Raw genomic sequence first — 27,153 nt, 5'->3', positions numbered from 1 at the left:
CTCCGCAGTGCGAGGAAACTTGGGAGCTAGCGATCTTTTTGGCTTTACAGTTTTCATCCACCTTCCAGAGCCGGCGTCAGCGATTCGGATTTGAACCCGCCCCCTGGAGCCTGCGGGCGCCGGATTGGTCGATCCTCTCCAGGTGAGGACCGACGCCTGGGTGGAGGGGCCAGACCCGGGCACGTGATTTGCCGGCTACGGAGGTGCCGGGACCCGGGCCACAGTCTCCCGGCTCCCGTCCGCAGCGTAACGGGGAAAGTGCCGGGGCCATTGCCGGGAGGGAGCTTAGGAGGGATCACAGGGTGAGCGACAGCTGTACTGTGCCGGGGAGGGCCTGGGCGGGAGGGAGGAGGGGGGCTACGTGCAGCCGAATGAGGTGCGGGACGGTGATGCCTTACCGTTTCGGGGAAGTGCTGGCACTGCTGAGAGTGCGGACTTTCGGGGACCGGGAGCCGCGGCTGGTGTTGGGGCTGGAGCATTTGTGTGGTTGGTGGAAGGGCAGTGACAAGGTTCTTGAAGCAACAGGACTTTCGGTCCTCACGAGCCCCTTGTGTGGGTGTGGGGCGTGAGCACGAGGCTATCCCACCCCAGTTCGAGTCTTAATCAGCAGGTGACCTTGGGGAAGTCATTTATCACCTCTTTGTGCCCCCGTGTTCCTTATATAGACTGCGTTCCGAGGGAGGGATGGGAAGAGGGTGTGGAGCAAGGGCTTGCGAATGGGAACACCAGAGGAGAAATGATGACGTACTAGGGTTGTCCCTGGGTCCAGTTACGGTTTTCCTTAAGGGAACATGTTTGAGATTTCCCCGTTTCTCCCATTTTTTTTCAGTCTATCTTGTCGTTGGGCTGCAGTGACTTTATGATAATGAACTGCATCTATTTGCAACCCACCTCACCCCCAACTTCTGCCACTACTCCCCCCAGATTCTTTTTTTCCCCCATGTTTATTTATTTTTGAAGCGGGGGGGGGGGGGCGACGGGCAGAGAGAGAGAGGGAGACCCAGAATCTGAAACAGGCTCCAGGCTCTGAGCTGTCAGCACAGAGCCCGACGCGGGGCTCGAACTCACAGAGTGTGAGTGAGATCATGACCCCAGCCGAAGTTGGACGCCCAACCAACGGAGTCACCCAGGCGCCCCACCATCAGCATCTTTTTTTTTTTTTTTTACATTTATTTTATTTTTGAGAGGCAGAGAGAGAGCACAATTGGGGGAGGGGCAGAGAGGGGGGGAGGCACAGAATCCGAAGCAGGCTCCAGGCTCTGAGCTGTCAGCACAGAGCCAGAGGCAGGGCTTGAATTCATCAACTGTGTGATCCTGACCTGAGCCCAAGTCAGTCGCTTAACCAACTGAGCCACTGAGGCACCCCTACTCCCCAGATTCTTAAACTAGAATCTGAGGTCAGGAAAGAACTTGGATGAGCCACTGACTGATAAAACTCAGTTTTTCAACCTGTAAAATGGGGGAAAGTAACAATGGTAGCAAAATATGCCTTACTGAAGGATTATTAGAAGGATTGAATTCATGTGAATGTAAACCCCTAAGTAGCATTTAACATGAAAGGTTCTAGTGCAACTGAGTTAACAGATGAGGAAACAGGGCTAGGGAGCACCTTCTCCAAAGGTCCTCCCAACTTGTTAACTGGGAACAACAAGTTCTGGGATTGACTCTTGGCCCCGTGTTCTTTCACTTATACTGCACCTGTCCTCTTCCCTGAGTGTTTTGAGGGATGTCTCCTTCCTTCCTTCCTTCCATTCCTTTTGTCCCTTCCAGACATCTCCTGAAGAGCTGCCATGTCTGGGAATTTTGCATCTTCCTCAGAACAGAACAACAACAGCTGTGAAACCAAAACCTCCAGTCTCCGAATGTCAGAGAAGAAATGTTGTGAGTTCGGGGAAGGAGGAGGGGCTGCTCCCTCCCAGGATTTTATCTTGGGAATAGAATTGTAATCCTTGACTTTAATGCTTGGTGGGAGTAAGCGATAATTCTTTGACATGGGAACTTAAAACCAAATCTACAAGGGGAATTTCTTGTCTGAAACAAGGAGACCCAGTGAAATGTCTGTCACTGGGGCTAGACTGCTGGTATTTCTCTACATTTTCTTACTGCTTTCTTTAACTGCCTCGTGGGGTGGGGGTGGGGGGATCTGCACACTTGACTGATGTTGAAAGTTATACGCTGTGCAAGGCAGAATGGCAGGTGTAGGGATTACTTAGGGCTGATACTGTTAACAGTTTCCCTTTATTTGGGGGGCCAAGTTTTGTGAGGATGCTGCTCACTGTGGATGTGGCAGGTGAGAGCCAGCAGTCGTTCATTTTGACCGGCCTTAGGGGAGTCAACCCTGACATCTGACTTCTCACTCTGACGTGGGCACCCTGCTTCCCACAGGGTTAGCCTTTGCACTTTGCAAACTGCTTTTCCCGCAAGTTCACTCCTCTGGGGACAGGTATCACCGGAGTGTTTCCCTGCCAGTTGTTTAGACAGAGACATCAGGTGGGTTTGTAGAGAAATGAAGCATCATTTCTTCTCCCCATGCACCTGCGTTCCTGACCATCATTGTAGACTGTATGGTCCAAAAGGTCCTCAAGGAATGCTAACCCTCGCCCCTGCTTCCAGATGCCCCGTTCCTTTGGAACCCTGTCAGTCAGTTCTCACTTCAGTGGTTGTGCGTATCAGCAGGTGGGAACGACAGCCAACCAGCACGAGACCTGGAATCCATCTCTCGTGGTCAAAGCTTTCCCTCAGGTCTCGGCCTTGATGTCATGTCCTCGTCAGTCTCATGATTAAGGACGATGATCTCTTTTCATCTAGCACTGACGAAGCTTGCTGGGGTTTGCGCTGCAACAGAGGCAGCCTGTTTGGATGTGACACTGGGGTTGGCACACCTCTATGATTAGGGTCTCCGTTCTCTGCCAGAGCAGGAAGCCGGGTACTGAGGGCAAATAGGAGATAACTAGTATAGCATGATGTTTGAGTGCATCCCTTGGAGTCAGACTGCTTGGGTTTGAATCCCGTTTTAACATGTTGCTTATCCTCTCCGGGCCTTAGTTTGCTTATTTATAAAATGGGAGTACAAATAATATCTCCCCCTAGAACGATGTGAGCGTTAAATGAGTCAATATAAGCAAGTACTTACAAGAGTGTTTCTGTAGCTGAAGTGTGTTAGTTTTCACTGGTGACTCTATTTTCGTTGCATATAAATTGAAAATGCTGTGCTGGGAGCTATTTGAAAGAGCCCTGTGAAGGATTAGATTCTCAGTAAAGAATGCTTTCTCCTCTTGCTGTACTGTAACCCGGATTTGGGGGTATGGGCTGCACATCTTAAAGAGAGGTGCACACACGTTACTAGGACACTTGAGCTGGTGGGGACGCGGGCTGCACAGTGCCCAGCATCAGCCTTCTAGCTCCGCTTTATTCTCCACAGAAACCTGCTACCTGCCTTTCCCGCTCTTCTGCAGTTTTTCTGCCTTGAGGGCTCTCGATAGTTAGGAGGCAGTATTCCCAGGTCTCTTTCCTATCCTCTAGTCTCTCATTCCTGCTCTGGGCTCTGATTTCTCCTTTCCAAGTTCCACCTTCTTCTCCCCCACTGGAAGCGTCTGGGCTGTCCTGACACCGCCATCTTTCATTTACCCCCTTTTTCTTCTCCCCTCGTGGGTTGGACCGGGGGACAGCTGCAGCCACAGTCAAAGGAGAAACACACATGAAAATACGTGTTAGCCGATTTCCTTTTTTTCTGTTGCTTGCCTGTGTCTTGGAGCAGGGCTCCCCTGGCTGCTTAGTGCTCACACCCAGCGGTTGCTTTATTAATAGGTCAGCCGTTACCCCCTTGCTGCCAGTTACACCTGTGTTGGCTGGCTTCACTCCGGGAAGTGCCTGAGCTGGAGGACCGGAGAATGACTTTAGGGAGCCACAGCCTCCAAAGGAGCATTACTGGAACTTCAGCGGCTCCAGGGATGGGGGCGACAGGGCAGTTGCTGGCCGAGGTGCTTTTAAGGTGCTCAGATGACTGGCTTCAGGGCATCTTAAAGGCACCTCAGGAATTAGGCCTGTTGGGGATAGGGGTGAGTGTGGGCGTACATGCATTTCTTTGTTTCTTTCGTTCATTGATATTTTGAGTGCGTCTGGAACAGACCAATTCCCATGTGTACCTCCATGTATCATGGAGCGTTTTTTTGCGTGTGTTCATAAATGCAAATTTACCTCTCTCTGCGTAGTAATACTTAACTGCATTATCTGGATATGCCAGCCTTCCCCTGATGCACATTTGTGCTGTTTCCAGTTTTCCATCATCATAGACAATGCTGCAGGGAGCATGCTCGCGTGTACACCTTTGCCTGTTTGCACAGAAATCATAGGAGGAAAGATAGGCACATCTGAAATGTTTGTCAGCATTACTGGTTTATTCTCCTAAAAACTTCTCCGTTGCTAGCTATTTTTAATACTTCAAAGCACATGAGTGGAAATTGGGCATTATCAACTATAGCTGCAGAACTTGGCTATTTCGTGCCTATCAGTCAAATAGCAAGAGGTAATTGGCAGTTTTATGACTTTTCATACATGAAAAAAGATACTACTAATGAAATACATTTTAATAGGCTGTATATTCCAAAAATATTGGGTGTATTTAGAACATACCGTGGAAGAAGACCTTGTTCATGGAAAGGCTGGGAACCACTGACCTTCTACCTTCGAACCACCAATGCTCTCTCCACTGACCTTCTAGACCACCTCTTGGGATTAGATTAGAGAGTGTAGTCATACTTATCACATGATTGCCGTCGCCAGGTGCTGACAAGAGCTGGTGGCTGGAACTAATGGGGCTGTCATGAAACCAGGAGTCCGGTCAGAGCCCTGACTTGACCTTCTGTAGAACTGTGGGCCGAGCTGTTCACTTCCCTGGGTCTGAGTGTTTCTGTTTATAGGAGGGAGGTTATCAATCCCTATTCGTCTAATTATGTTCGTGAGGGAGAATAAATTTAAGATTGAGAAAGGGAGGGGCACGTGGGTGACTCAGTCGGCTAAGCATCTAACTCTTGATTTCGGCTCAGATCATGATATCACAGTTCATGGGTTTGAGTCCTGCATTGGGCTCCATGCTGATGGTACGGAGCCTGCTTGGGATTCTGTCTCCCTCTCTCTCTGCCCTTCCCCTGCTCTCACTCTCTCTTTCAAAATAAATAAGTAAACATTAAAAAACAATTAAAAAAAAGATTAAGAAAGCAAATTAAACCTTATGTAAAGAAGGTAGGAGAGAATTTTCAGCATTGAAACAGCTTTCCATTATATGTCAAGGGGTATGTTTCATTGTCCCTGAAATTCATCAGCTTGAACTATCTACTCTTCAAATTAAGGCGGTTTTGTTTTGTAACCAGCCGGACAGAAGGTTCCTAATTTTGTCAATGTGGCAATCTGAGATAGGAAGTGTGGCTTCGTTTCAGAAACTAAGAAGTCCTGGAAAATGAGAAGCCCAGCGGTGGGAGGTGTGGTGCCTAGGGGAGTCTTTAGAGACCCCTGTTTTCTTTTGCTCTTAGCATTCTCTGACCGGTTAGGTAAGCATTCAGCAGCTGGCCCCCTGTTTAGCTTCAGAGCAGCTCCCAAGTATCAGTTCATGTTCAGCTTTAGGGAGGGTGAGAGGACCTTAGTTAGGGGGAAGCGCCTAATGGGCTGGAAGTTGTGGACAAAGCAGGCCCAGAAGTGCAGGTAATGAGGCAAATCACGGGGGATTGAGAAGAGCATCGCGCTGAGCTGGAGAAAGTGAAGACTCAGGAGAATTTTACTACTGAAACCCGAGACAGCTTCTTCCTGGCAGACCTGTTAGGGGATCAGAGATCGGGGATTCACATCAGCTAAGTCTGCAGGGTGGTGTTTTTGCCTGGCTTTGTGCTCCCTATTTGTACAGAGATGAAAATCATTTGTGTTGCTCATTACCTACCTTGGAGGAGCCCCTGCTCAGGCCCAGGCATTTTCCCTGTGCACACGGGTAAAGGACTAAAGGCCAAGTCCCCTGACCCCTCATCTCGGCATCTACTCCTCCCTGACCACTTGGGCCACTCTTTGATTTCTGGGTACTTCTTGCCAAACACCGTAAGGAAACGCTCTTCCTTCTGTGGTCTTCCTCTACCCAGGCCCTTCTGCCCACTTCTCCCCTGAGATCTGTTGAAAATGACTTTCCCGTGCAAGTAGCTCAGTTTAACTGAATTGTTTCTTAGCCTTATAGGGTCACCTTGTCTCAGAACAGAGAAGCAGCAGCGACCTGCAGGGCACCTTCTGGAAAGCAGTGCTGGGAAGTGGAGAGGGGAGGCAGTTCTTTCCCTTTCCCAGTCCTGGGCAGGGCCTCCCCTCACAAGAGCCTGTAGAGCCCAAGTCCTACATGACCTCAGTTTGGGTCCTGGCCCAGGAGAGTGGCTGGCAGCAGTGGAGGCCCATCTCCTGCTGCTCCTCTGTGGCAGGATGGGCCGGGTGGCCGGGGTGCGGGCGCAGCCAGGCCCCGTGAGCAAGCTGCTCAGGAAGCTCCAGCTCTGTTGGGTCTGTTCTAGGAGCCAGCCCAGCTCTGCACTGGAGACTCTCCAGACACAAGGCGTGTCTCCACAGCCGGATCAACCTTGGGTTACCCGACATGGTTGTGTCAAGGAAGGTGCCATGGTTCTTATCTTCCTAATCCTTGCCATTTTGCCCTCTCTTCCCACCTTAGGTACCTCTGGAGATGTTGCATATGTGGGGAAGACATATCTTGGTTTGGGTACTTCTTGGAAATCTACATGACCTTTTAATTCTCTTTTAAGAGGTTGGACTGCTATCTCCTCAGTTTGCCTTCCCAGTTTTCCCTTGGGTTTACTGAGGCTTATAAAGATTAAATCAGGTTATGGCTATGAAGTACCTAGCCCAGTGCGTGAACCTTACTCAGCCCCTAGCCATTCAGTTCTGCTCTCTTTTTCCCCCCCTCTAGCATGGGCCTCTTACATGACCAACTCCCCAACGCTCATTGTTATGATTGGCCTGCCAGCCCGGGGCAAAACCTACGTGTCCAAGAAACTCACACGCTACCTCAACTGGATTGGAGTGCCCACCAAAGGTAGGTGCAGGTCATGTATTCCTTGGGAAGGGAAATGATTAGCTCTTGGGCCTCCCGGGCCTCTGGGCGATTTATTCTCCTTGGCATCAAGGTTATAGGGTGCTCCTGGCAGAAATAGTGGTTGCTTCCTGATTTACTGGATTTATTCCCTGTTTACAGACTTGTTTCCTTTTGGCCTGGGTGGATGGGCCTAGTTTTCAGGGAATGCCTTTGGTAATATAGGGCTTTGCATTTTCAGAGCCCTTCTGTATATATCATCCTGCCTCATCCTAGCAGTACCCCTGTGAAATAGCCAAAGTGACTGAGGACATTGAAACTCAGGCAGTTTAAGACTTGTTCAAGGTCTAGTAAGTCTGAACTTGAATCTAACTTGACTCTCAATCTGGTATTGTTCCCAACATACCATGGTGCTTTTTTCATTTCCTTGGCCATTCTGACAGTAGACCAAGAAGTCCCCTTTGGTGGGACCATTGTGTTGTTTCACTGCTGAAGGCTGTTGGTGTCATCTGCAGTGTTTAATCTTGGGGTATATCGGCGTGAAGCAGTCAAGTCCTATAAGTCTTATGACTTCTTCCGGCATGACAACGAGGAGGCCATGAAGATCCGCAAGTGAGTCCTCTTAGGCCTGACCTCCCAGCCAGCTCTTTCTCTGCCATCACAAGACTAGATGTGACAGGGCTTGGTTTTCATTTCAGTAAACATCCTGTGGGGCTTTTAGCTGGAAGTTGTTTGGTGGACGGGTCATATCGGGTTTGGGAGGTAGAACAGGCTCAGGGAGATGCATGTGCGTTTGTGGGGTAAACCTGCAGAGGGACACTTGGTACGCATGGGGCAGGGGAAGGAGAAAGGTGTGGGGGGGTGTAAAAACTTCAGGGGGGAGGTTGAAAAGTCTAGTTAGGGAAAATGTTTGACCATTGGGAAAGCCGAGTGGGAGGGGATGTGAGTCCTATAGCAACCGAGTCGTTCACGTCTCTGAACTTGGTCTGGTGCTGCTCTCGCTGATGTCCTCTGTTGTCACGGCAGACAGTGCGCTCTGGTGGCACTGCAAGATGTGAAGGCATATCTTACGGAGGAGAGCGGGCAGATCGCGGTGAGCCTTCCCTGCCCCTTCCCCATCCTGGTCTCCACCCTTCCAGCAGCGTGACTGCACGGCCTCACATTGGGTCTGCCTCGGTGGGATTCCCAGTCTGTCTTCCCCCTCATCTACTTTGTGGCCTCTCTTCTCAGGTGTTCGATGCCACCAATACCACTAGGGAGAGGCGGGACATGATTCTGAACTTTGCCAAGGAGAATTCCTTCAAGGTAGGAACCTGGCTTCATGCTGGGATGAGTGGAGGTGGGGAGCCAGGAGGGACACGTGGATCTCTTTGACTCTGGTGTCTGAGGACCGGCTTGGCTCTCCCTCTTCTTTTCTTGGGGAATACCCCCAGTCCTTGAGTGTTTTCTTTCAGGTCCTTTCTCAGCCCCGTAGCTGGTATGTCTGAGGCCCCGGGGATGTGGTAAGAGCTATTTTTAAACGAAGAGGCCTTGGAGGCCGCTCCCATGAAAGAAAATCCTGGAGGATGTGGTGACTGGGGTGGGGCAGGTGTGAGCACATGCTGTTACTTAACAGCCTGGCCATTTTGGACTCATTTATCACTGCCTTCTCTCCCTGGCCAGGTATTCTTTGTGGAATCTGTCTGTGACGATCCTGATGTCATTGCTGCCAACATCCTGGTGGGTGACTCCCCTGCATACCGCCACCTCTCTGTCCTCTCTGCCATGTGTTATGTGTGTGTTGGTGGCTGAGCGGGGAGAGTCAACCGGGTGATGAAAGAAATAGACACGTTTAACAATACAAGCTGATCGTTTTAATCTGTCAGAGCACCATTTTATACTTCCACACCCTTCCCTTGGGAGGTGAAGCTGAGGCTTTGAGGAATAAAGTAAGAGCTAGTTGTTGAATGGAAGCCGAGACTTAGACGGTAGGAGTTTTGGCCCCGCGTTCTGGGTATCAGCTGGGTGCCGAGACCTCGGTATATCCTTAGAGTGGATCCGCCCCTTCGCTGTGTGTCAGGGCCGCCGTATAGGAAGGTCACCTGCCCACTAACTGTCTACCATTCAGGTCAGCGCTGCATGCACTGAATGCCTCATGCTCTGTGCTGTCATAGTGTAAACCAGTGCTCATTTGATGGGTTGTGCTGTGCTGTGTAGACATGGTGTCATGGAAGTGCCCTCCTAGCAATGTGGGAACTTGGGACCATCTCCGAAGAAGCATCTGGTCCAAGTCAGGTCTGCATCAGATCAAACACCCTATTCTGAGTGGTTGTGTAGAGAAATTGAAGCCCATTCTGTTTTCCTGGCAGGGCGCATAGAGGGATTGGGGCCCAGGAGCATTTTCAGCTGCGTGACTGCCTCAGTCCTTCAGCCAAGGGCAGGCACATGATTCCCCAGTTGTCTTTCCTTTCTTGGTTGCCAGGGTCACAGGACAGGGAGGGGGCGCTCAACGAGTGGGGATTGCCAACACTCTAGTGAAAGGGCCCTTCTGTGGACTTCCTTCTCTTTATGTAGCGCTGGCTGTTTATGGGAGGGCTGTTAAGGGCAGACCTCTGACCAGGCCCTATTCTTCCTGTGATTCCAGGAGGTAAAGGTGTCGAGCCCTGACTACCCTGAAAGGAACAGGGAGAATGTGATGGAGGACTTCCTAAAGAGGATCGAGTGCTACAAAGTCACCTATCGGCCCCTTGACCCAGACAGCTATGACAAGTAAGGTTTTAAGGCCATGGTTTGAAGGGCCTGAGGCTGGGGTCTCATTTGAGAAAAGAGCCTTTCTCCCCCTGTCCTCAAACCTTCTGTCTGACAATCCAGACCTGTAATGTTTACATCCTTCCAGAGAAACAAGGTGTGGAATTGTGGCTTCGATGTAGGTCACGTCTTACACTTGAATAGTGAGGTGTCTTTTACCACCATTCTTCTTCTCTCTTCTCTAAAACAGGGTTTCTCAGTCTCAGCGTTGTTGACGTTCTGAGCCGGCTAATTTTTAATCAGAGCAGTAGGGGGCTGTCTCGTGCACGGTGGGATGTTTAGCAGCATCCCTGGCCTCCCCTCACTAGACATCAGTAATACTCCCAATCTGCCTCAACCTAAAGTGTTCTCAGACATCGCAGATGTCCCTGGGGAACACAGCCACCCCAGGTTGAGGACCACTGCTCTGGATCCATGGTTCTCATCTAGGGTGTTGTAGGAAACCCCTCAGAGAGATGTGTCATCGGTTTTTTAAAAATTTTTAAAGTTTATTGCGTGTATGTATATTGTGTAATGTGTAAGTATATGTATATGTTACATGTATCGCCCTAACATTATGTAGAAATATATGTTCATATAAAATATGACATGCAGACATGTACAAATATGGGTAATGTATATATACTGTTGTTTTACATATAAATGCACATAATACGAATAGATACAAACAAAAATTTATAAACTCAAATATATGTTATACATAAAACATGTGTGTAGGGGTATGAATATGCATATGTGTATATATACCTGTATGTATATGTATATGTATACACACACAGACACACGTGTCTGTGTGTGGATATATAGCACGTAAAGTCCTTGCCACGCCTGGCTCACCAGAAATGTCTGGTCGGGGCCAGCCATTATTACTGTGCCAGTGTCTGTTAGCAATGTAGTGTGCAGTATGGGATAACTTGATATGCACGAGGTACGAGAGCTATAGTAAAATGTCAGGTCCGTTTTGGAGAAAGATGTGTACACAGAAACCTGGGAGAATGTGGCCTTTGGCAAAGTATGTAGTCGGGTCAGTTAACAGCCGTGTTCAAGAACACAGCCCTGCAGCCAAGCAAGTGGCGACATAAGTGTGCGTAGCCCATCATTCGGTTGTGTTAATGGTCTGCTTGGAGTCTCAAAGTTCCTTCAAGTAGATTGCCCAGAACGTTAGTATTTGGATGTGTTCCTTAATTTAAAGGTTGAAAACCACTGTTCTAAATAGGGTGTAATAGTATATTCTTCACAGAGGTCCTATATAGAATAACATTCTAAAAGTGTGTGTGTGTGTGTGTGTGTGTGTGTGTGTGTGTGTGTGTGTGTGTTGGTAGGTAGGGTTTGGGTGATGTTTATTTGCATCGTTACACATTTTTTTGGAAAATTTTTTGGAATGAGCATGGATCATTTTTACGGTGAGACAAATTCTCTGATGGGGCAACAGCTGTGGAAGTGCCTCTGAGAGAGGCTTGGTTCGGTCGATGCAGGAATGTAGAGAGATTTCTAAGATTCTGCTGCCTCCTGCCCTCCCTGCCAGCGAAGCCGTTCTCGCTCCCTCAGCTGGGGAATGTGCTTCTCACCAAACTTCAGGGTAGCAAGATTGTCACATCACCTAGTCTAGCCCCTGAAGGAAAGTCTGGATCCTTTGTATCATACCTGTCTACACTGCATGGCACAGTATAGACCCCGAAGAAGTGGTAGACTGGATCTGAGGTGTAACCCATCTCTTACCGCTTGTTTCCTTAAATGTGAGTTGGCTCTGATAGGAGAGGAGGAAGAGCTGTCTTGAGCCCGCAAGTGGCTATGGGAACCCTTCCCTTCCCACTGTTATCCCCAGATTTTCATTCCCGGGGATTCTCTTTTCTCCTGCTCTGTCCCAGGGATCTTTCTTTCATCAAGGTGATAAATGTGGGCCAGCGATTTTTAGTGAACAGAGTCCAGGACTACATCCAGAGCAAAATAGTCTACTACCTCATGAACATCCACGTGCAGCCTCGCACCATTTACCTTTGCCGGCACGGAGAGAGTGAATTCAACCTCTTGGGGAAGATTGGGGGCGACTCTGGCCTCTCGGCACGGGGAAAGCAGGTGAGTGGTTCGGCAGCAGGCTGAAGTTCCCAGGCTTAGGGTTGGAGGAAGGGCATGGCAGAGGTCACGCCTCTTATCCCATGACTTCTTCCTAAATCCCACTGGGGCTTAGTCAAGCAAATGTTGAAGACATTTTCTCATCCACTGATTCTGTGTTGTAATGTGGATAACTTCGAACCACTTCTGCTGTTCATGGGACCGTCAGATATCTCTTGGGCACGACTTGTGTCCGTAGCACAGTACAGGATGCTCCAGTTGAAGTTCATTTCCCCGTGGGTTTATCCTAACTGTGTAGCATGTTTTGAATTTTGACCATGATCCTACATGTTGTCTTTTACAGGCCAGGCTAGCAATCATGTGTATGTGCGTGTGTGTCTCCTTTTAAAATCTTATCTCAAACCCCAGTTTGCCCAGGCTCTAAGGAAGTTTCTGGGGGAACAGGAGATAGCAGACCTCAAAGTGTGGACAAGCCAGCTGAAGAGGACTATCCAGACTGCTGAGTCCCTGGGTGTAACATATGAGCAGTGGAAGATTCTGAATGAGATTGATGCTGTGAGTAAGAAATTCTGATGGCTACAAAGCCAGTAAGAGTCTCTGATTCGGGCAGGGAACTCAGAAGTCAGGAGATGGGCACTTTTGTCTAGAAAACCAGAACTACCGGGTAGTAGTACGTGGGGAGGAGGTGAGAACGATTGCACCCCCAGTCAAGACTGCCTGCCTCATGCTTGAGCCCCTGTGCCAGTGATGGGCCCAAACCAGTTTGCGACCTAGCCGCTCTGGTACGTGGGGAGAGGGAAGCTCCATTTTGTTCCTTTGCCTATTTTTCTCCTGGGAAAAAGAAATGGCTAACAACACTTTAATTTCTGGTTAGATCATTTGGTCAGCTCTTCTGGAAAAGTCCTTTCCAAATCGTTCTTGGCTTTTTCTGTCCTCGAGTACAGAAGTAGGCCTCTCCTTCTTCCCTTCCCTTCCCTTCCCTTCCCTTCCCTTCCCTTCCCTTCCCTTCCCTTCCCTTCCCTTCCCTTCTTTTCCCTTCCCCTCCCTTCCCTTCCCTTCCCCTCCCTGCCCTTCCCTTCCTCTCCCCTCCTCTTCCCACCTTCCTTCCTTCCTTCCTTCCTTCCTTCCTTCCTTCCTTCCTTCCTTTCTCCCTCCCTCCCTCCCTCCCTCCCTCCCTCCCTCCTTCCCTCCCTTTCACTATTATTATATATTTTTGAATGTACGTCCAAGTTAGTTAACATACTATATAAAAATGATTTCAGCAATAGAATTTAGTGATTTATCACTTACATATAACACCCAGTGCTCATCACCACAAGTGCCCTCCTTAATGCCCATCACCCATTTAGCCCATCCCCCCACCTACCTCCCCTCCAGCAACCCTCAGTTTGTTCTCTGTATTTAAGAGTCTCTTATGGTTTGCCTTCCTCTCTGTTTTTACCTTATTTTTCCTTCCCTTCCCCTATGTTCAACTGTTGTGTTTCTTAAATTCCACATATGAGTGACGTCATATATCTTATTTCACTCAGCATAGTATATTCTAGTTCCAACCATGTTGTTGCAGATGGCAAGATTTCATTCTTTTTCATCGAGAAGTAGACCTTTCTTTTTCATTTCTTTCTCTGTACCTTTTTATGCCTTCTGTAAGAATTCTCTGGTCCCTTCAGTGTCCCCTCTTTCCCTGTTTCCTGTTCCCTCTATCCTGCTGACTTTTCTTGACTTCTGACTCCTCCGAAGTAGCCGGAGCAAGCGACAGCTTAAGCGGCCACGTCCTGTCTGCGGCGGCCCTCCCCCTGCCAGTGTCACACGCCTGGGCCAGTCAGTGGCAGCGCGGGCAAGCACCGCAGTGCCTGGCACGTAGTGAGAGCTGGGGTTCTTCGGTGTTGTCCCCGTTGTGTGGGGGGGTGCGCGGGCCGGTCTGCCTCTTCCAGCCGGCGTGGCTCCCTGCAGGGTGTGTGCGAGGAGATGACCTACGCAGAGATTGAGAAGCAGTACCCAGAGGAGTTTGCGCTTCGGGACCAAGAGAAATACCTGTATCGATACCCTGGCGGGGAGGTGAGACTCCGGTCACGTGGGGCAACTGCCCAGCCCTCGGTTGGGGGTTTAGCTTTAAATTGGGGGAAGGAGTGAATGTGATGTGGAGGGTCTAGAAAGGGTGGTCACGGCATCGTGTCGTTTTTCCCTTCTGCCTTTGGGTCACGCTGTGTTTAATTCAGCTTAGACAGTCGAATGGCTCATTGAGATCTCCAGGGGAAAAGGTGACAGGATGTCTTCTGTGTTGACTAATTGCAGCATCAACATCATCTCTTTCACGTCTTTCTTTCGTACCACTCCCTCTGTCCCACCCCACCCAAGCAGGCCTAGGCCCCAAGTAAATATATGGGACATGAATGATCCCCCTATCATCTGGCGTGTTTGAGGCCATTCCCTGGCGTGAGTGCTTCGTAGTCTGGAGTTGTGACGCAACGGCAGAGGCCTGGGGAGCCCCTAGGAGACTCTCGCCTCACGTGCTGCCTGTTCCTCTGTGGGAAGGGGAAAAAAACACAGGCTGAATTCAGATTTCCTCCTTTGGACCGCAGTTTTCTCGGTCCGAATGTTGCTCTTGAGTATTCTCAAGAGATCCCAGGGCTGGGGGGAGTTAGCAGGCGACATGGAGTCGCTGAACCTCCAGGAGGAAAGCCAGCTGGGGAAGGAGAAGTGGCCTCTTGACTCTGGACCCGGCCGCCGACCTGGCTGCTGGCCTGTGCCTGGCCTCTTACCGGTGTGCCCCGCTTCCTCCGCAGTCGTACCAGGACCTGGTGCAGCGGCTGGAGCCTGTCATCATGGAGCTGGAGCGTCAGGGCAACGTCCTCGTCATCTCCCACCAGGCTGTCATGCGCTGCCTCCTGGCCTACTTCTTGGATAAGGGTGCAGGTGACATCTGAGGGAAGGGCCAGGGGACACAGCCATGGGGAGGGGGCTAGACTTGAGGTGGCACCAGGATCCTGGGCAACCGGACCTCCCCTCTTCCACTCAAACTGGAGTGCATTCTTGAGGCCGCGGCGTGGGGCTCCCAGCAGCCACTGGGCCAACTACTGGCTGAATTTACTCCGCTGGTACAAAAGCCCTCGGCGGAGAGTGGCCGCTGCTGGAGTTCCTTGATCCTCCTTGGCTAACGGGCCAGCGTCAAGCTGACACTCCTGGCAGAATCAGGATGTTCAGTGGTCAAACATTCCCAGCTTGTTATTTGGTTACGAGGAGCGTGGTGTCTTAGAACCATCTTCATTCTTTGGATTGGGCGTAGGACAGTTTCTGTCTGGGTAGAGCCCTAAGGAAATTGCTGGCTTTTCTGACCCTTTCCTTCGTGATCTACCTGAGCTGCTGGGAAGCTTGCGGGCCGGCCTCTGGCATACCCAGCTGGGCCCCCATGTTCTCATTCATGGGGCTCTGGCTCCTGCTCTTACTCCTGTTTTCCCTGCGTGGAAGGATCCAAAATGGACTGATTTCCTTTCTTAGCCTCTCCGTAGCTTGGGCAGCTTCTTTGGTGACTGTCCTGATAATCGTCTGGGATTCAGGAGGGGGATTATACAACTCTAGGTAGGGTAAAGAAAACTCACGGGCTGAGATTCGCCCGCCAACTTGACCTTACTCCATAATACAGCGACTTCTGGCACCTGGTCTTTCTGCTTTCAGATGAGCTACCGTACCTGAGGTGTCCTCTCCATACCATATTCAAGCTTACTCCTGTGGCCTACGGTAACTATGAGCTAAGGAGCTGGGCAGGAGGTGGGGACCGAAAACAGTCAGGATATTTGAATTTTGTCTGAAGTTTGTCCAGAAGTTCAACTTCATGACCCCTGTATACCAGGGGAATCCCATCAATGCCTTCCATTTTTAAAAGTATGTATGTATGTTTGTATGTGGGCATATACACGTACTTTTATGGTATGCTTCCCATACTGAAACAAAGAATTTTTCTTTGAGCTTTTTTTCCCCTGAAAGCCTGTTCTCTTTCCTCCGTTTTCTCAGGATGCAAAGTGGAAACAATTAAACTCAACGTGGAGGCTGTGAACACTCATCGTGACAAGCCAACTGTAAGTATTTTCTCACAGATGAACGTGCAGCTTCCCTGCCACCTTGAGTCTTTGCACCTCTGACATCACGAGCCTGGGCTTTTGCTTATGTACAAAAGGAAAACGCGTCCAGAACTCGTGTCCTGTGTAGTCTCCTTACTTCCAAAAGGAAGAGATGTTGGAATTATTATTTTTAAAAATTAGTACCTCTTTCCTGAGTCTTCACTTGAAAGGTGGCTCCTGGAAGTCCTGTTAAATATGGAAAGTGTTTAGCTGAAGTGAAATACAAATTTTTTCCCCCAGAGAATGCTCCCTTTAGAATATAGGATCCAGGAGACCCTATACAGTGGGGTTAAGAGGAATAGATTCGTTCCTTGGTCTGTCCTGATAATCTGTGTGATCTTAAGCCCCTTCCTTTTGCGGGCCCTCTTTCACTATGGACTGTGATGCTCAAGGACCTTTAGCTACAACCCTTTAGTTTCCAGGGGCTGGGGACAAGTTCATGGCCCATGTCTTATGAGAGGCTCTGTCTGCAGAGGAGCAGGAGTGGAGGAAACTTATGGTTACGAGCATTGTTTAACCTTGATGAGTGAGCTTTTGGCTTGCCTTTCATTTGTATGGTGTCCCTCCATTTCTAATCAGAACAACTTCCCCAAGAACCAAACCCCTGTAAGGATGAGAAGGAACAGCTTTACGCCTCTGTCCAGTTCGAATACAATAAGGCGTCCAAGAAATTACAGTGTTGGGAGCCGGCCCCTCAAGCCCCTCAGCCCTCTCCGTGCCCTGGACACGCAAGAAGGGGCCGACCAGCCGAAGACCCAAGTCAGCATTCCGGTGGTGTAACCCTATATCCCCCACCCCACCCCTGCCCCGGCTTGGCCTCCTGCCCTTGTCACTAATCACCAAGGAGTCATTTAACTTCTAGCCCCCACCCCCAACAACACACCGTGGATCTCAACAGAGAACATGAGCTCATGTGTTTCCAGACCAATCTTAGCTGTTCTCCAGTGTGAAACATCTCCCCGCCCAGGGGCAAGTTGACCTGCGGCCGTTTCAGGACATGTCCTCGGTTGGGGTGGTCTGGAGGAGGAGGAAAAGGGGTACACTCCCCTGGGTGCTTAGCATAGCTGGCTCTGAGGTTAAGTATGCCCCATAGACTTGGTTTTTGTCCTCGGTGTCTAAACTCACTAATGTCCTTGTGTTGCTAAAGTGGGGGGCAGGGCAGAGGGGGGACACAGAAGCCCATTTTGCCTTCACTTTTGTCTCTTCAAGGTGTGCTCTACTCACAGTCCTTACTTGCCTGCTTTGTTCCCCTCCCTCCTCTTCCCTTTGGATTGTCCGGTGTGATGCATGGCATTGTCATCGTGTCTGTCGAGGTGGGAAGGGGTGGTGGGCGAGAGAGAAGTCAAGGCTCTGTTGATGCTCTCTCTGCAGGGGGCTTCAATGGATCGGGACTGGGGAGTGTGGTTTTTTTCCCCCCTCCCTCCTTTCCTCTCAAGCCAGGTCGTGAAAGGGTCAGCCCAGGCCTCAGAACATCCACAGATGCTCTGGAGCCTACAGGTGGACACAGAGCGAGAGCTCGCACCTCGGTTCACGAGAACCAGTCTGAAGTGTGCGGTGCCCTAGGGGAGTTGGCTCTGAGCACGTGGGAAATAGCTGGGTTGGTAGTTTTCACTTCGGGAGCCAGGCACAGGGCCCTTGGCAGTTGTGGAGTGAGGTTCGGGAGAGGACGGTCTCTAGCTCTTACTGGGCTCCTGTAGGGCTGTCGTGTCTTTTTTTCCCCAGTGGCTCCCCATTTGCCAACCACAGCAGCTTTCCTGCCAAGGCCAGTGACCTCTGGGGCTGTCGAGAAGGACAGAGTTAAAGAGTCACCTCTGATGGAATTGCTCAAACAGCAGAGAAGAGTCCACTAGAGCTTTTTCTGATTTTCCCGTAATTTTCAACACACTCCCCTCTTTACGTTAAAAAAAAATTACGCAAGAGCAGTTGTTGTTTTCTTTGTTCTAAATATGGAGAAGCCTGGTCATGAATTTAATCTCCCTCCCTGCCATATTCTTTTGTCTCATCTTGCCATCCAGAAGTCTTCGGGACCCTGAGGGGTCTAGCCTTTCATTGTCCGGAATTGCCTGTTCACTTGCGTCACCTTATTTTCTCAGTAGGGCTAAACAGGAAATGTTTAGAGCAAGGAGTTCTTCTTAGCTTCTTGGTGACCCGTGGCGGCCTACTCCTCCCCCCCTCCGATTCTGTATCTAAAACAGGAACGTATGTGCAGTTTTCTGAGAGGGAAGTCCAGATCTCTCATGAGATTTTGTTTTAAAAACGATGGAATGGGTCCACACCTTGAAGTTACCGATTTGCCTTTTAGAGGTAACCAGCAGGAGCCAGTTACCTGTTTGCCAAGGATGTTTTCCTTGGGTGATAGATGACCTTTTGTCATGGTTCTCACCTAGGAGCAGTCATTAGAATCCTCTTTAGAACTTTTGAAACCTAGACGTGCCTGGGTCCGCTTCAGGCTTAATACTAACTCAGAGTCTTTGGGGTTGGGGTCTGGACATGCACGTTAGAACTCCTTTTTATGAAGCTGTGGGGGAGAAATACTGGAATAGTTCCTTGGACAGCACGTCAACCTAAGAATTCGGAATTCCTCTCGGCTCGGAAGGGGTGATTCTTTGGAGTTAGATGTGTGAACAGATCACAATATTAAATGAAGTGACGCCTGTGAAGGCAGTCTGCTGTGTTCTAGAGGGTCACCCTAGGTTCTAGTCCCATCTTTAACCCTTTGTGTTGAACAGATCCCTGTGTGAATAAATGCACTTGGGTAATAGCTGGGAATTTTAAGCACTCTGGGTAAAGGCACAGAGATAAAACTTGTCGAATGATAAGGGTTATCATCATAGGCAGCCCACTTGTGACCATGAGTCCTTTATTCTTACACCCATCACGGCCTTTCCAAAGGCCGCTTGCCTAGATTCTGCTCCTAATTGCGCCTAACCTGCTATTCCTGTTTCGCTGTTACATTCTATGTACACAGTGTCTTTGTGGGGCTTGGTGGTGAGGGTGGTGGAGGGGTGGGGTACACAGAAGTGGAAGAAAAGGTCCTTGCCCTGAAGAAGGTTATATTAGAGACAGGGTGTACAATTTATGCTAAATGAACATTTGCGAAAGAGCGACCCATCGAGTCTGTAAATGTAGACGTTGCAGTGGAGTTCAGATTACTTCTCCTGACGTTCCTCTTGTCCTCTGGCTAGGAGACTAAAGGGGCCGGGAGGAGAGAACCCCCCACCCCGCCAGGTGAGAATGAGGCCTAGGTGGTATGTGTGGCACTTTGAGAAGGTGGCGGCCTCATCTCACTTGGCTGGCAGCATTTTAGCCTAAATGATTATTATTTTTTTTTTTTCTTCTTTTTTTCCTGCTGTGCAGTGAGAGCAATTCAGAGCTCATGAATGACGAGCAGGAGCATCTTGAGCCAAAGACTTTGGATTTGGGCTGCACGTACTTTTAGTGAGAGGAGAATTCTCTAACGAGCTAGCATTGTGTTACCCTGTTGTAAACCCCACCACGGGACACACAGGTCACTGGGGAGTTCGTTCTGGCCCTCAGCCCGCCCGTCATTTCTCCACTCTCCCCCTGCCCTCGTGTGCTTCCCCCAGAAGAGGAGCCTGAGGTGGGCTTACTACGCTCGGGTGGGACCCAAGAACTTAGGATTTGACAGTAGCATGGGTTTCAGAGTCCTTCAGTTTCTAGAGCAAGATCCCTCCAGAGAAGTTAGAGCAGGAAGAAGCCTGGAGAATACAGAAGGCGTAGAGCTCTTACTCCACATTTCAGAGAAGTTCTACTTCCTTTCTTTTCTGTCTTCCTCTTCCTTTCTTACTAAAACGTGTATTGGTAGTATATACACATGACTGTAATTGTGCCTCGATCACACATTCTACAAAGAAAGGATGGATTCCGGAGTACCCTTTGCTGAGACTTTCCATTTCGTTGTGGGAGAAATAGGCGAAGGTTTTAGCATTTAATCTATTAAGTTATGTAGTCTAGTAAATGAGGAAAGGAAAATCGTTGTATATTTTATTTTCTCGCTTGGAAGCTGAACGATGAATTTTGTGACAGACTTGAACGAGGAATGTAAAGCAGATTTAGAGAACTAGCTTCTCTGGTCTCTTAATCCTCAAATTAGAATTTAGCTCTTATCATCTGTATTATCTCTGGTTTTGTTTTGACCAGGGGATTGTTTTACATTCAGTTGCAAAGCGGAATAAGAAAATGTTTTTAAAAACGTGCATGGTGCTAGGGGTCCGCCCTCTCTTATTGTCTCAGGTTTGTTTGCTGTCCTTCCGCGAAGTTAGAATTAGGAATACAATTTACTCCTATTCCTAGACTGAATGAATAGTGTTTCCTGGGAGGTTCTGGGTGTTCCTCTTTGCAACCCACAGTTGATCTGCAGAGGCCCTGGCATTTTGAAGAAACGTGACATAACCTTGGAAATAAATCCGTCTTACAATCTTTCTGTGAGTAGGAGATCTAAGTTCTGGAGAAACTCATTGGTGCTTGGAGTAGCCAAAGGATGGGGAAGAGTGTCCAAGAACTGAGAGAACTATATCCGGGTTACACAGTCTTACGCACATTCCGTTGTCTTTGCTGAGTTCAGAGGCCACGTTGTGTTCGTTTGCAAGAACTGTGATAAATTCACTCGGGTTTTCTAGTATGCATTTTCACTTGGTCAACGTTTTAAATATTTTCATTTTGAAAAATATCTAACGATCGAGTCGGATTGCAGCATTGGCAACTAGATCAGGGTTGATCTCTGACTTCCCGCAGAGGTGACATCAGCCATCAGAAGTATGTCCGGGAATTTAATTTAGATGCATAGTGTCCAGAAGACTGTATCCAGTAGTAGTATAAGTATGCTCACTGACTGGAAGACCCTGGTAGAGTCTGTATGTTGACTGACTGACTGAGAAGACTATGTATGGTAGGGTCCCAGTGCTGACAGACAGACTCTGGTAAGATCCATATGCTGACCGACTGACAGACTCCAGTAGGATCTGTATGCTGATGACTGACGGACTCTATTGGGGTCTGTATGCTGACAGTCTGTTTTCTAATTGTGGCAGTTAATAGTATATGCATATTATTGTCATTCTGTGTCTGTTGCATGAGCCCTACAAAGAAAGGAAGGAAACACTCACTTTTTTTTTTTTTAAGGGGGACATTCTGTACGCTATGATTTTTAATAGACCTTTCTTTTAGAGTAGCAGCCAAATCCCCACCGTTTTGCAGCAGATGATGAAAACATCACTTGTGTATAGTATTTTGTAAACTCAGCGAAGGAAATGCCTCCTCAAAGCCTGAAATTGTTACCTCTGCCCGAATTCATTCCATCCATTCTCCCACTTCTAGGCAGGACTTCCCTTTCACTGCCTGTTTCTGAACCTTCTGTGTCCTCAGCTTCCCTGTTACGGGATGTAGCAGTGGCTCATGCCGCTGTGTGTGTGGTTGGCCATGCATTTGGCTCTCACTCATAATCTGGTACATAAAAATGCAAGGGAAATTTTGCACTTAAAAATTGATTTTAAGAGTTGGCAGAAGTATTCTTTCCAGCAAGCCTTTCACTGGCGATCTAGGACCATTATTTACCAATTTGGCGTTTTTGTATCTGAATTGCTTGTGCACATTTTTTAAATCGTGTTGGAATAACAAAATCAACTCATTCTGATCTGGTGGCGGTTTTACTGTGGCAAAAGCAAAGGACTGATCACCAGCTGTGCCCCTTGGAGGGGGTTGGAAATGGGTGAAGGGAATGGACTGACTTGGGAACTCACGTACTAGTTATCCTGCGGATTTCCTAGGCACAGCTCTGGTGAAAAAGGAATGTGAGTCCTTACCAGCGTTCTGATTTAATCTGGTGACATTGATATCAAAATATGCCACTCAGATCCACCGAAGGTGTGTATAACTATATTTGAAATGTTTTTTGTGTGTGCGCGTGTGTGTAGAATGGGTAAATAAAATTGGCGTGTAACTTGAACCTATCAGAAGGCTTCTGGGTTTTTTGTTTTGTATTTCGGATTGTGTTCTCCACCCACTCCCCCCACCTCCAAAACGATCTCATGCTGCTCCGTGATCGAGCCTCAGACAAGCCAAAGCCAGTTGGCAGTGTGACTGGAGTCCTTGATGGAGTCATGGCTCTCTTCCACCACCTTCTGGGAAACATGGGTAGGACGTTATGGAAGGCACGTGAACTTGAGTAGGAGTTGTGTGTACTTTTTGGCGCCTCTACAAGAATTAAGAAAAAATCAACCTTTGCCCACACCGTACTGTGACTCCCATTAGCAATGTGTACCTCTTCGTTGTAAAGAAAAACTGTGGAGATCTCTTAGAATTTAGTGGGCTGTTCCTTCTGGAATATGACCTGCCTGTTTCTAAAGCGCTTACAGCCGAAAGGATAAAATGGCATTTATCTTCTGAGACAGGAAAGATAGGTGGGATTGTGTCACTGTCTCCTGCCTCATTCCTTGGTACCCTCGCAAGGAGCAGGAGCTCGTTCGACATGCAGACTCTCCAGCCCCGTCACAGGCCTCCTGAATCAGAAGCTTCATCCTCACGGGATTAGCAAGTGATTCAGATGCACATTTATCACTTGAGCAACACTGCTCTCGGGGCAAGAATTTCTCCAGAAAAAAAAAAAAAACATTAAATCCCAGTTTATGGGAAGAAGTTGATTTGTGCTACGACCGGTTGCGGGACGAACTGGGATAACAACTGTAGAGACCCTCTCCACAAGCCAAGTTGCCCTGAATGTGGTGCCATTTTCTCGGCATGGTCTTTTGGCTGGTAGGGGCCCACGTGCTCCCCTTTTACCACAGGGCTTATGTGGCTCGTATCTTGGGCATATAGCTTATGGTCTAGGTCTGGAAGAACTGCCTGGTCCAGCATGGGTACAAGGTTGGTTTCTCAGGGGAAGAAGCCCATGACTGTACCGGTGGAGTTTGGCTGAATCCCAAGGTTTACCCGGGTGTGTGTGAGCACACCAGAGTGTCCATGCGTGTGTGCGGATGTGGGGATCTGGCCTGTGGGGGAGCAGTGGAAGTGGGGGGGGGGGCAGGGATTCTGCGTTCCTTTTACCGGTCCCTTTGTGGTGGTGTAATGGCTTTCTCTTTCTTCTCCGGCTCCTAGGCGGAGTCCATGCTGGCTGTGCACAGGCACTTGTCTTCCACGATGTCCCTCACGTCGCATTCCTGATGACGAGAAGGCTGAGAGGCCAGACTTCTCCAGGATCAACTATGAAGCTTGGGATGTCAGCTCCACAGGGGCTTGATCAGGAAGTTGAGCGGGGATCGGACGTTGGGGTCCCCCAGAATGAGGCCTGGAGAAACATCACATTTCTTCCCCTCATGCCTAATGGAATTTCTGCGACACTGAAGAACTTCACTTCCCTGTGCCTCAAAACATCTAACAGCCTGAGTCCATTAGTTTTTATTATCTCTTTGCTGGGTGTGACCTCAGTTGGTCAAGCTTGTTCCGTTTGGGCATTTAACTTCCTACCTGCAATTGTATCCCTGGCTGGCTGTTCTTTCCTGAAATGCACACGTACCTCTTTGGATTTAATTGTTTCCAAGTGAGCGGGCTGTGCTGCGCAAGCCTTTTCTGTGCTCTAAGAGCTGGTCTCTCCATCCGTTCCGGGCGAACGGGCTAGAGTACGACATACCTATGCGAGCAGTCCCTTTGTCACGTTGGAAACAAGAGACACATTCACCAGGTGAATAGAGAGGGTACCTGAGAAATTCAGTCCCTGAAACGTCTCTACTGTGGTGATGGAGAAGCAGCGTCAGCTGCCTTTTCGTTTAGAGGTTTTCTTGTTCCAGGCCCCGTAAGGGCAGGATCTGACTGCAAGGCTCCCCAGAATGCATACCCATCTTCTAACTTCCCTTTTCATTTTCTACCTGTATTTTCTAGCTGATGCTGGGTCCTCTCATAGCTGCAGAGGGATAATACCGTTCTCCAGTGGGTGGGAATGAAGACGAGAAAGAAAAGTAGGGCACCATTTACATTACCTGAAGAAGTAAAGAAGGTTCCTTGGGAATCAACTCTACCAGGGAGTTCTGGCTTCAAAACAAGTGTAGGGGGACGTGACTTTCTGTGGGGTCTGTCACCATGATGTGGTCTCTAAGCTGTCACTGTGACTTCAAGAGCAGTCTTCTGATTCCTGCCTCTTAGCTGATTGTCACTATCGGGGTCTACTGATCTGGTCTCTTAGGTAAAACGCGGCAGGGGGGGCGGGGAACAAGGGGGAACCGCGTCCTTGATGTATCCATCATTTGGTTTCCCTTAAAGATAAGCCAGGTAATCATTCTCTAGATCAGTGGTTGTCAAATGTACAAATATCTTTGTCAGTGTGATTTTAATCTGTCACCACTCCAAAGGAGGCTGTGGAAGCTCCAAGGGATAAATATCTTACATGCAACCCCCCACCCTTTTTTTTTTTTTAAGAACAGTAAGTTTTTAGCTTTGTAAATAATTTTTCTCTTTCATGCAAATACCCACTTGCTGGACAAGAGGGTAAGTAGCAAGAGAAGTAATGAAATGCAACTGTTCCCAAATGGTTCTTTTATACCGTGGATGATACAGGGCTCTGTTACCTAAGATGTGATGAGCTGGGCTGCAGGCAGTTCAGCATCCAGCAACTAGGAGCTGCTTTTATACGCACAAAGCTGCCTTCAGAAAGGCTCCTGACTCTGCTCTGTGGCAGGTGATTCTCAGCTAGCTGCTCGTAGCTTGCTGTACTGGAGCGCTTCAGTTCCTGTGATGCGGGTTTCTTACCGCATCTAAACACAGTGTCTGTGGATGATCCGATAATGTTCTTATTTAGTTATTTATTCATCCATGTAAGATATTTCAAAGTCCCCACATTAGTGTTTGCATGTGTTTAATCAGAATGTGAGATAATTGCCGGTGTCACTTTCCTGGTAGAAATTTAGGTAGTTTGAGATTTTAAGTCTGACGTCCATAGTATTACCTTAAACTAAATTTCCAGGGCATAGGTATCTGTCTTCTACAAAAGGATGATAACTGTGCTAAGACACAGTGGATTGCTTTTGAATACTTTTTTTTCTCATTGATTTTTATTGTAAGTATCAACCAAGAGATGCATTTCTCTGGAGAAAATAAAATCATGCTAAAATACGTGAGTAATATGCATTGCTTTGTAATAAGAAACATAATAAAAGTTATTTTTAATTTAAAGATATAATTAATTTGGACATGACACACAAAATAGGATAACATTTGGTGCATTCTATACATAACACAAAATGTTGGTAATGTGCAAAATGTTTTTGCAACTAGCTTCTTTAAGAAGGTTTTCAAATTACTGGACTATATATATATATATATATATATATATATATTTCCAACTGGTGTTTTGACTGGTGACTCCTGCTTTTATCAAGTTACATTAGCCATTTTAAAATGATATCAGGGGGATCATTATTGCCATGTATTATCGGCATTCTGCAGCTTTTTTAACTTATTTAGAGAATATTTAATGATCACCTATTGGTTGCCATGCAGTGAGTAAAACCAAGTCCTTGTCCCCTTTTCTTGGAAAGGTCTCCAGGCACTCTTGCAGGGGTTATCTTATTCAGCGGTCCAGCCATCATCTGTAGAAGGCTAAGCACGTCTGCGATCATTTTCCCTATTTTTTTTTTTTTAACATTTTATTTATTTTTGAGACAGAGAGAGACAGAGCATGAACGGGGGAGGGTCAGAGAGAGGGAGACACAGAATCTGAAACAGGCTCCAGGCTCTGAGCTGTCAGCACAGAGCCCGACGCAGGGCTCGAACTCACGGACCGCGAGATCATGACCTGAGCCGAAGTCGGACGCTTAACCGACTGAGCCACCCAGGTGCCCCTCATTTTCCCTATTTCACAAGTAGGTGAATGAACACACTAAGTGACTTACCCCAACGCTGATGGAGTTTTTGTCAAAGCCCACACCTCAGAACAAGGTAAATGGTATGATATATAAAAATGAGGGACCAACAGGCATATACTATTTTTATTTTTTATTATTAAAAACTTTTTTTAATGTTTATTTTTGAGAGAGAGCATGAGCGGGGGGAGGGACAGAGAGAAAGGGGGACAGAGGATCTGACGTGGGGCTCGAACCCGCAAACCATGAGATTGTGACCTGAACCGAAGTCAGATGCTTAACTAACTGAGCCACCCAGGTGCCCCTATAACAAACTTTTTTTTTTTAATTTTTTTAATGTTTGTTTATTTTTGAGAGGGAGAGACAGAGTGCAAGTGGGGGAGGGGCAGAGGGAGACAGAGAATCCAAAGCAGGCTCCAGGCTCTGAGCTCTCAACACAGAGCCTGATGCGGGGCTCGAACCCCAGGAGACATGAGATCATGACCTCAGCTGAAGTCGGCCGCTTAACCGACTGAGCCACCCAAGCACCCCCACACTATTTTTTTAATGTAGCTAGAAACTTTAATAAAGATACCAGTATTAAAAAATGACTCCGCAGACAGTGCCCTGGTGTTGGGTGATGGTCATTATTTGTCTGATTTCTGTAGCCTTAATTATTATATCAGATCTTTAACGTCTCCCAGATCTTCACTGGGGACTCACTGTGAGAAGATCAGCCTTCAGGCTCACTAGCTTGCCCAGGTTGGTGACGACCCCACCGGCACTTCCTGTGTCAGTCCAGCAACAGCCATCATCACCATGCTTTATTGTCTCGAAGTATTCTGCACCATCCAACCCGTGGTAGGGTCCCCTCCCTAAGGAAAGAAAAAAAAAACCCAAAACCTCAAGGCAACCTGGTTATACATGTGACAACATCCCTCCAGACCTTGTAACAGGAGACCACTTAATCAGACTACGTGTTTTTTAAAAAAAAAAAATTTTTTTAACGTTTATTTTTGAGACAGAGAGAGACAGAGCATGAACAGGGGAGGGGCAGAGAGAGAGGGAGACGCAGAATCTGAAACAGGCTCCAGGCTCTGAGCTGTCAGCATAGAGCCCGAGGCAGGGCTTGAACTCATGGACCGTGAGATCGCCACCTGAGCCGAAGTCGGACGCTTAACCGACCGAGCCACCCAGGCGCCCCTCAGACTACATGTTTGTGTGTTACCATATATGGGAGACAAAAAAGTAAAAAGTATATTAA

At 48.3% G+C, this 27,153-nt stretch overlaps 2 protein-coding genes across 9 annotated transcripts in view; one reads left to right on the top strand and one right to left on the bottom strand.

The window, feature by feature from the left end:
- Positions 1 to 646, bottom strand: part of YOD1 (YOD1 deubiquitinase) — a 32,761-nt gene extending 32,115 nt beyond the window's left edge. The window contains exon 1 of one of the 2 annotated variants that reach the window (XM_045049257.1): positions 399 to 646. In XM_045049257.1, coding sequence (XP_044905192.1) covers positions 399 to 479 — 81 coding nt within the window. In that variant the 5' untranslated portion in view covers positions 480 to 646. Of the gene's footprint in view, positions 129 to 398 lie in introns of those variants that run through there. The other variant, XM_045049258.1, reaches the window with a different exon arrangement.
- On the top strand, positions 3 to 25,161 carry PFKFB2 (6-phosphofructo-2-kinase/fructose-2,6-biphosphatase 2). 7 transcript variants are annotated; one of them, XM_023247866.2, is made up of 16 exons: positions 3 to 142; positions 1,771 to 1,881; positions 6,944 to 7,069; positions 7,582 to 7,678; positions 8,093 to 8,159; positions 8,297 to 8,371; positions 8,729 to 8,785; positions 9,690 to 9,814; positions 11,722 to 11,929; positions 12,335 to 12,481; positions 13,877 to 13,981; positions 14,710 to 14,839; positions 15,599 to 15,661; positions 15,935 to 15,999; positions 16,621 to 16,800; positions 23,155 to 25,161. In XM_023247866.2, the coding sequence occupies exons 2-16, from the start codon at positions 1,791 to 1,793 to the stop codon at positions 23,218 to 23,220; spliced, it is 1,602 nt and encodes a 533-aa protein (XP_023103634.1). In that variant the 5' UTR covers positions 3 to 142; positions 1,771 to 1,790; the 3' UTR covers positions 23,221 to 25,161. The 7 variants fall into 7 exon arrangements, with proteins under 7 accessions (XP_023103634.1, XP_044905199.1, XP_006942895.1 ...); XM_045049264.1 differs by having other exon boundaries at positions 16,621 to 16,812; XM_006942833.5 differs by lacking the exon at positions 16,621 to 16,800.
- Positions 25,162 to 27,153: the final 1,992 nt, after the last annotated feature.

This window comes from Felis catus, chromosome F1 (assembly GCF_018350175.1).
Source record: "Felis catus isolate Fca126 chromosome F1, F.catus_Fca126_mat1.0, whole genome shotgun sequence".
NCBI classification, from domain to species: domain Eukaryota; kingdom Metazoa; phylum Chordata; class Mammalia; order Carnivora; family Felidae; genus Felis; species Felis catus.
The sequence above is the reverse complement of the archived record's forward strand: the minus strand, read 5'-3'. Positions and strand labels throughout refer to the sequence as shown.